The 9,621-nt window shown below is 48.6% G+C and overlaps 1 protein-coding gene across 1 annotated transcript in view; it reads left to right on the top strand.

The window, feature by feature from the left end:
• The first annotated feature begins 2,020 nt into the window (after positions 1–2,020).
• The window catches only part of LOC142571578 (ubiquitin-conjugating enzyme E2 Z-like), an 18,360-nt gene continuing 10,759 nt past the window's right edge, over positions 2,021–9,621 (top strand). Inside the window, exon 1 of the mRNA XM_075680053.1 lies at positions 2,021–2,128. Coding sequence (XP_075536168.1) covers positions 2,072–2,128 — 57 coding nt within the window. The 5' untranslated portion in view covers positions 2,021–2,071. The remainder of the gene's footprint in view (positions 2,129–9,621) is intronic.

Raw genomic sequence — 9,621 nt, 5'->3', positions numbered from 1 at the left:
TAACGTTATGGCTAGCATTCTTCATTCCATCACTCTTCGCGCGGTCCTTAACTTGGTCTCAAGCTTCTTTATCGATCTCCAAGTCTCTGCCCCATATGTTAGCACCAGTAAAATGCACTGATTGTGCACCTTGCTTTTCAATGATAATGGTAAGCTTCCAGTCAGGAGCTGACAATGTCTGCCGTATGCGATCCAACCAGATTCTTATTCTTCTACGAATTTCCTTCTCACGATCAGGGTTCCCTGTGCGGGCAATCAGTGGAAATATTACACACTTTCATCACACGATAGACTCTTCGTAATTTATCATAGCGAAGGAGTGCGACTGACGAAGCGTGCCGCCGGTTGCTTTTGACGAAGCCCGAAGCCTGCTGCAAGAGCTCGATGCAGAAATCTTTTTTTTCGGCAACAACACACAGTTGTGAACTGATATACATGTTAATGTTTCCGCTCAAGTTTTTATTGGGGACCTACAAATGCAAGCGAATCCTGCGCGTACTCGGCAGCTGACTATGCTGGGGACGCGCCCCCTTTTGCCTCTAGCAATACGGTCGCCGCGGCTTCACTCGCCCCCGTAGGAGGCTGCAGGGACCGCCACCTCGTAATATTTATATAACCTCCTTGGCAGACTATGACAGACGGAACGGTCTACCGCGCGCCTTTAAGGTATCAAGACTCTCCGAGAACGATGCCAATAAGAAGCCACCGCATCCTGTCAACCCCGTGCATACAAAAGTGCCGCAGCGCCAGTTTTCCCTCCTACGTAATCGTAAGGAACTCTATGAGCCACTCTATACTCGCGGACAACTGAGCGCGGAAAAGTGAGAGCGCTTGTGAAAAGAGTTGTGCGTTTTCGTCCATGTTAGCTTAAGCTGCGGAAGAGAAAACATAAACACCTTATTAGTAACAGTTAAATAACACAAAACACATCGCTGAATGCGGATGTTTGCTTATTTTGCGGCTTTTCCCTGCCGCGTCTGGGCAAACGCGAAGCCGTCGCCCGTGGATGCGGCGTCGATTCAGGGTCTTCTCCTAGCAACTAAAAGCCCTGTCAAACGCTGGCGGACCACTCGGCACGGTAACGCATGTGCAGAAGCTCCGCCCACGTAATTTTCCCTCCATAGCCACAGAAAGTTGTCCGCGAGTAGTCTTGCCTAATACGAATACGTAAGAGAATACATGTTTTGAACAGCGCCCACTAGCGTCAGCCACCGCCCTGGTTGCTGACGCTATCACGGCCCTAGTGACAAGAAGCGTGAACTATAGCAGGCGCGCTAAAGCAGTGCGGTTTGCGCATGTCTGAAACTATTGTAGGTCTTGGCAGTCTCGGTCTTACGAAGCTCTATGGTAGCATTCACACCCGCGGCAGACAGAAGTCCGCGACTGGCGACCGAGGAGGTACTCACAGCGACCGATGGTCACACCGGCGAGCGCCGACCTACCCGTCGCCACACCGAAATTGACGAAATGTCTTGCGATTGCTACCGTTCACTTCCACTCGCACGATAACCATCAGCGCATTCCCAGTCCTGCTCCTGCGCCGCTGATTGGTTCAGCAGCAGTGCTACCAGCCTCCGAAGGCAGTTTTCTCCTAAATCAGACAAAAAAATTTCCTAGATTTCTCTAGCTTTTTAAGAGTACAATTCTTCAATTTAGCAATATACTTTTCGTATAAACAGACCTGCTTGTTATGCAGGTAGGCTGGGAAAGTATAGTTTAAATTTATTGCCAAGCTCATTTCTATAAATTTAACTAATGAAATCGCTATGCTCAAGACTAAATGATGTTGAAGTGCAAGTTATTGCAGAACAACAGTTTTTCTTTTCTTCACAACATTTCCCCAGATATAAAAAGTTTTTCCTAAGCAAAACCTAAAATCTCTAGATATAAAAAAAGTTCTCTAGGGTTGGCAGCACTCTTCAGCAGCTTTGGAGCTCCAGTCGCGGAGCTGAAGAATCGGTCAGTGAGCGACTTCACGAAACAGATCGGCAAATATAAAAGATGACTGTCCATATGAAGTCGAGACGAGGCTCGAGTCACGTATAAATCCAATTAATTGTCAACAAGCAATATGGCCGACATGACACCGCTGGAGAGAAATGCAAGGAAGCCGTCTGTAATTAACCAGGTAAACTGCTTATTACTTTTGTATTTTACGAAATAAACAAGCGCCTAAATGTTTACAGAATATAATTTATATTGTGCTCTCGTCGCTTAGTGTTCGGTTTGTGTGCTGCTGCTGTTCGAAAGAGAGTACATGTAGGCTACTGAAACATCCGAATGAGTTTCCCGAACACATTCGATTGATATTATAGATATAGGCATGTGTAATATTGTAGATATACATATTCAATTACATTATGCATATATTAACGTGTATCGGACTACAAATGGTATTATACGCCAACATTATTCGATTCAGATGTCATTAAAGCTTTCCTTGTGACATGTGTTTCAGTACAGCACAGCACCGGTGAATATGGCTTACGTGTACCACAGTTCACGCACATTACTGTAAACGCTGACGATATCAGCGAACACTTTAATTCCCTGTTTTCTTGTGCGTTTCCGTGAGTTATATCAAGCATGCGAGGCCGCTTCAAATCCGCCAGTTATTTTCAGGCATGCAAATAGAAAGAGAAATGGGGGGAGCGAGGATGGTGGGAACGGCGGCAGGAATGCGCATGCGCAGCTTCCAAGCAATGATGGAAATACTGCGTAGTTCGCGCAAATCTACGCCATTAACAGCATTTTGAAGTAAACAAACCTCCTTAAACGTGAAAGCTAGCCTTTCTTTTTTAAAGCAAAATATTTTTGCCTCTTACCTTCACATTGTTTTAGACAGCTGGCCGAGTACACTGGGCCGATCCCAGAGACTGCCTAATCGGAGGTTAAGGCATTGGTGATCCTATACTGGAGTCAGTGCAACGTCGCCAGCTAAGCACTCGCACGCTTCTCAGTGGCGCATCTCACTGCCTTATTGCGAAGCTATCGATTGACTATCTTTCGATGTTTACGCCCTATTTTTATTAAAAATGGAACGACTTGTTAGCCTTCGCGTCACAACTCGTGGCTTGCTGAAACGACAGACCAAATTCTATGGCAGGAATAAAAGAATAAACTTTTATTTGTTTGCAAGGTGGTCTCGCTTATTGGCATCAGCATTGTGCGGAGGAATGGGTATTCCTTAAAACAAGTTAGGTTACAGGGCCCGTTACTGCCTTACGGTATGGCCGCTGTGTAAAAGGCTTGGAAAGATGCTTAGTGGGGCAGTGATGAATGGTTCTTCTGGTATCTAAGGGGCAGTTTCTGCCAGGTATTGTTGGGGTTCAGTGATTCTACACTTTATCTCATCTTCAGAAAGGTAAATGCCAACTGCTGATTGCCGACAACGGCCGACTGACCTTACTTGTTTTTGTTTTTGTTTGTTTGTTTTGCTTTTTTTTTTGCAACAGGCTGTGCGTTCGGTTAGCTTTACAGCAGCGGCTCGGCTTGAATTGTGATTCGGGTTGTTCCCTACTGTGGTGCTGCAAGGCTCGCTTGATGGGTTAGCTCGTTTCCGTAGGTATCGGCGTGTCTAGGAATCCACCGGATCACGGTGGATGGTTGTTAATGTTCAGAGGCTTGACCACGGTCAGTATATAAATATTTAATGCGATTAGCATTTTTAAGAACTTTAGCCGCTTTCCGGTATGTCTGTATTTACCTCTTTCACCGAGTTAACCACGTTGTCTACTAGTTTGGGCCACTGGTTTGTGCCAGATAGGCAACTTGCTACTGGCTGCTGTCAGGCCTGCTGTCTGTCGAACAGACAACTTCTGCCCTAACCACTTTCACGCCGTTCTTATAGAGAAAAAATATTTAAAATTTCTTCCGGTGCTGGGCGGGATCGAAGCGGCGCCACACGGGCTCCTCAAGCACAGAATCGCAACGCTTCAGCGCTGCACCATGAATTCGCGTGTGCAGCGAGGCAATAATTTTGAGCGTTCCCACGCACCGACGCGCCATATATCTCGGAGACTGCGCGGCGGCGGCACTTGATGGTACAGCGTGTCAGAGAGAAGCGCGAGAGCGTAACCTAGCTGCAGTGCACGCCTCAAGCTTGAACCGCGTGACGCGTTTTTTGGCGCGACTGACGTCTTAGCGTTCGCACACACCAGCGCGCCACGCATCTTGGAGACCACGCGTAGACTTTGCGGCGGCGGCGCTAGATGGCGTAGCGTATCCAGAGGGAAGCGCGAGCCCGGCTACATTACATGCCTCATACATGACGCGTTTCTCAGCGTTAGCGCACACCGGCGCATCCCCACACCTCGGCGACCACGCTTGAATTCGCGGCGGCGCCGCTAGGTGGCGGGGCGTGTACTGATAGAAGCGCGAGAGAGAAGCCTGGCTCCTTTACATGCCTTATTCATAGCGCGTTTCTCAGCGTTCGCACACACCGTCGCGCCACATATCTTGCAGGCCACGCATGGACGTAGCGGCAGTACCGCTAGATGGCGCAGTGTGTCCAGAGAGAAGCGCGAGAGGAGTCCGGCTGTTTTACACGCCTCATTCATGGCGCGTTTCTCAACGTTCGCGCACACTGATTCGCCACGCATCTCGCAGACGACGCGTCGACTTTGCCGCGGCGCCGCTAGATGGCGCAGTGTGCCAAGAGTGAAGCGTAAGAGAGGAGTCCGGCTGTTTTACACGCCTCAGTCATGGCGCGTTTCTCAACGTTCGCGCACACTGATTCGCCACGCATCTCGCAGACGACGCGTCGACTTTGCCGCGGCGCCGCTAGATGGCGCAGTGTGCCCAGAGTGAAGCGTAAGAGAGGAGTCCGGCTGTTTTACACGCCTCATTCATGGCGCGTTTCTCAACGTTCGCGCACACTGATTCGCCACGCATCTCGCAGACGACGCGTCGACTTTGCCGCGGCGCCGCTAGATGGCGCAGTGTGCCCAGAGTGAAGCGTAAGAGAGGAGTCCGGCTGTTTTACACGCCTCAGTCATGGCGCGTTTCTCAACGTTCGCGCACACTGATTCGCCACGCATCTCGCAGACGACGCGTCGACTTTGCCGCGGCGCCGCTAGATGGCGCAGTGTGCCCAGAGTGAAGCGTAAGAGAGGAGTCCGGCTGTTTTACACGCCTCAGTCATGGCGCGTTTCTCAACGTTCGCGCACACTGATTCGCCACGCATCTCGCAGACGACGCGTCGACTTTGCCGCGGCGCCGCTAGATGGCGCAGTGTGCCCAGAGTGAAGCGTAAGAGAGGAGTCCGGCTGTTTTACACGCCTCATTCATGGCGCGTTTCTCAACGTTCGCGCACACTGATTCGCCACGCATCTCGCAGACGACGCGTCGACTTTGCCGCGGCGCCGCTAGATGGCGCAGTGTGCCCAGAGTGAAGCGTAAGAGAGGAGTCCGGCTGTTTTACACGCCTCAGTCATGGCGCGTTTCTCAACGTTCGCGCACACCGATTCGCCACGCATCTCGCAGACGACGCGTCGACTTTGCCGCGGCGCCGCTAGATGGCGCAGTGTGCCCAGAGTGAAGCGTAAGAGAGGAGTCCGGCTGTTTTACACGCCTCAGTCATGGCGCGTTTCTCAACGTTCGCGCACACCGATTCGCCACGTATCTCGCAGGCAACGCGTGGACTTGCCGCGGCGGCGCTAGATGGCGCAGTGTGTCCAGAGCGAAGCGCAAGAGAGCAGCCCGGCTGCTTTACATGCCTCATTCATAGCGCGTTTCTCAGCGTTCGCACACACACCATAGAGTTTCTGAATAAGTACCCTAGAGGGAAATGTGGCGCTAGTATCTACGGGGGTGCCCCTGAGCGTTGCCTCAACCTACATGGGAATGATGGGAAACATGGGCTTCGGAGTGACTTCGATCTTTAGACTAGTAGCGTTTGCTTGCGGCGCAGTAAACGAAGCTATACTAAAATATTTTCGCGTAATTTTTTTACCTGCAGTATCTTATTATCTTATGTAATGCACAATACATTACGTAACTTTTACATGACTAAGATTGAAGCACGGTTCACCACCAGGGCACATCAGGGCAATGCCTCCTTTACTAGATGCCTGCCGCGTGAGCCGAGAAGCTGGTTCCTGCCCCTCTCCTCTTTACTCTTCGCCACCCGGGTCGGCTGCGAGCGCTAGCTGCGGTGGCCGCTGCAAACCTAAATCACGCAGCCCTGCCTCCGAGATTTCAACGGCGTCTTTTGCGATCCCGGAGGCTGGACCCGCGGTCTCTCGTCAAGCCATTGGTCGAGCGCGTGCCAGCCTAGTAATCGTCAGTTCCTCCGCAACAGGAAGTGGGTCGGCTGCGAGCGCCGTCTCTCGGCGACTACCTTGAACTACGGGAACCTCCGCTCCAATGGGAAGACTAGCGACGCGGCAGGCATCTAGCAAAGGAGGCATTGACCAGTGTTATGCATTGTTTTGCAATTATATTCCCGATTTAGCCAGCGAATAATTCTTTATTTATTTTTACAACAGCACCAACAACAGTGCACGTACTTATATAAAAATACTCAAGTATTAATGGAAATAAACATATTGCATGGAGAAAAAGTTTTGGCACCTTTTAGAGGAATGCTACAAGTGTCGTCTGCTACGACTCCTGCTCCCTGCGAACGCGTCTTTTTACGTAAACGACAGGCACGTGCGAACTCTGTCGCTCTTTCGAAAGGCTGCATCGGTTGTCACGATTGCTGAATGTATTCAAGTATTTCTAAGCACATCTGCTGCAGTGCCAGCTGGGACGCTTATGGCCTCCTACGAGTATGCTGTGTTGTACCGCTTCTTCTGAAGCGCACGCCAGCAGCTGTCATGGCGTGGCTTTACGCTTACCCGTTTTGCGACAGCAGACTACAGCCAGGAAGCAGCAACCTTTCCTAACACAAGTAAGTTGTGTTCTCAAATGTCCCGAAACACACGTTTCAATGAGCACATAAACGAGCAATGCGTAATGAAGCCTTCAACTTAATTGTCAAGCCACTGGAAGTACAACTGTCTATGTAATAAACAAAATGCGTTATGCAAGCACTCAGCTTCTTCCCATTGCACTCTGCATCACTAGTAAAAAAAGGTTACTGGCAGTTTATAGCTTATTAAAAACCCAGCACATGTGTGCAGCTAAACTTTACAACTTTAGGGCTCGCACTGCAAATATAAGCACGTACAAGAAGCCAAACAGCTGTACCAAAGCAGTACGTTGCATCTTCATACTGACCACGCTAAGAGCGACTGAACGAAAGATGTCACGTGCAGCGGTAAGAGACAGGAAGAGAGAAGTGTGGATCAGAGAGCAAACGGGGAAAGCTGATATTATATTGGACATTAGGAGAAAATAATCTAGCTGGGCAAACCATGTAATGCATAGGGCATATAACCGGTGGACCGGTAAACGTCGGCCCGATTAGTCATCCCACAAGAAAGCGTACGTCAGTAGATGCAGAATCGTGACGCATTTGAATAAAATCCCCACTTAAGCTTATTAGTAAGCACGCCACGTTTTCTACGTGCTTTAAAAGTTCTAAGCATAGAACATGTACTTGGTATTGTGCTTGTATCAGTAGTACTTTCATTTTGCTCTTCTGAAGTTTGATAAAGCAGGCGCCAACCTAACACGCTTACAAACCAAGGTCAAAACAGGTTCTCTCAAAGTTTACGACACCGTCGCTTTCTCGTCAGGGCTTCTTCAGCACACCGCGACACATACGTCTGCCCAGCCGTTGGCCCAGCGCACTATTGCCACTTCGAGCAACAGAACCAAGGCAGACAGCTTTGCGCCGCACTGCCCCACTGCCGGTTATAGCAAGTGCGCTTAGAGCGAAACCAAAACTCCTAAAGATACCTCTAAACTAGTTCGCCAATCAACAGAATAGCAATCCGCAGCCTGTACTTACCATCATTCCCATGATAGTCGAACGATCGCAGCGCCAGATTTCCCTTTAGTCAGGGCAGTTCAGCCGACATGGAAATGATGGGTAAAACATGGATTTGCCTAAACTTCGTCCTTCTGGCTTTAAATGGCTTCGTGACTTTGCAGAATGATCATTTTAAAGAAAGTACTGCGTTATAAATAATTCAATAAACATTAGTAAAACTGTTCGATGGCAGGATTCGAACACAGGACCTCTAGCACAAAAGCTCGATAGAAACCCTTATGCCACGGACGCAGAGACAAGCGGGAGCACTGCAATTAGCAGTGATTAGGCGTGCTTGCAGAGTCTTATTACCCTCTGCATTAAAAAAAAGTATAAACTACTTTGAAATTTAGCCTAGATAGGCTAGCTAAATTTAGGCTAGATAAAGCGTAATAAATGAAGCCAGAAGAACGTCTTAACCCACAGGCACGAAGATCAGACAAATCCCTGTGCTATCCATCATTCCCACGGTGGCTGAACGATCGCAGCACAAAAGTTCCCTCTAGTCATTATTGGAAACTCTTGTCTTGAACATGCGTAAACCCTCTCTGAACGGCTGCCTTCTGCAGCTGTCAGCTGGCGATGGCACAAATTTATGCTAGCACCGTCTCGGCAGCAGCTTGCATCCTCATAAGTGAAGGCAAGGTTGTTCTTTTTTTTTTTTCCTTAAAAATTAAGCAAGTAACTGTGCCAAGTGTTGCATTGAACAACGTAGACCTCGAAATGTGACCTCTCTGCGAAATTGAACAAGAACAGTGCAGCGGTAAGCGCAAAATCATTCTTTGAAGATTTTAAGCGCAGTATGCACGTCCCTGTATCTGCACTTTGTCATGTGCTTGTGACTTCAGCGAAGAAAGTAAGCAGACCTGTTAAACGTTAGTTTTCCGTTCTCTTTCGTTTTTGATGTTGAAGAGACGTTGCCAGCTTTGCGAGTCGTCTCTTATGCTCGTCCGCTTATATTCTTGTCTCATCCATGAAAAAACCTTCAATTTAAAAAAAAGAAAAGATTAAAAATGCTTGAATATAAACGTGCTCTTCGAATTGTTTGAAAACTGGGGTTGCGGACGACTTTTGAACATTCTTAGTGACAAACTCTGCATATGGGCTATGCCATGGACACTGCCGGGAAACCATCCCTTTCTTTCGCAAGTGTAGCTATGCAGTTGCAATGTGGTGTGTTCACAGCCATGAACGACATGCTTGTTTAAATCATTGTTTCCATCGTGAAACTAGGCAAAGCCGCATCAAGCTACCAAGCCGCGCCGTCATTACGTTGTCTTGCTAGTTGGTTCACACCGCAGCGTTTATAGCATTTTAGAGCTGTAGGCTCCAGAACTGTCTGGCAGAAAGTAAGTTCGAGCCATGCTTTAACATGACGACCTTTCGCTGAATTCTGACACTACTAAAAATTATGCTGAATGGCGAGTGACATCATTGCAATGCGAAGGTAAACTTATGTGACCTGAAGAGCTTGAAGCGTGTGTCCAACTCAGCAGCTGCTTAGCTGCAATTTATTGCAACTAAGCAGAAGAGCATTTCGCTGCTTTTCAGTGTATGTCTACGAATGAGGTTTGTTTTCGCTTCCTTTAATTTTGGCCTTCGGCGTCCTTAAAATCCTTGAATTTTTAGTCAAATGTTCTGTACTAACCCTGCCTCGGTCTTGAATAGCTTGCTGTACCGTTGCTGAGCGCTCTTCTCTA

Source organism: Dermacentor variabilis, chromosome 1 (genome assembly GCF_050947875.1).
Source record: "Dermacentor variabilis isolate Ectoservices chromosome 1, ASM5094787v1, whole genome shotgun sequence".
Lineage (NCBI taxonomy): Eukaryota > Metazoa > Arthropoda > Arachnida > Ixodida > Ixodidae > Dermacentor > Dermacentor variabilis.
Note: the sequence above shows the minus strand (reverse complement) of the source record. Positions and strands in the feature narration are given on the sequence as shown.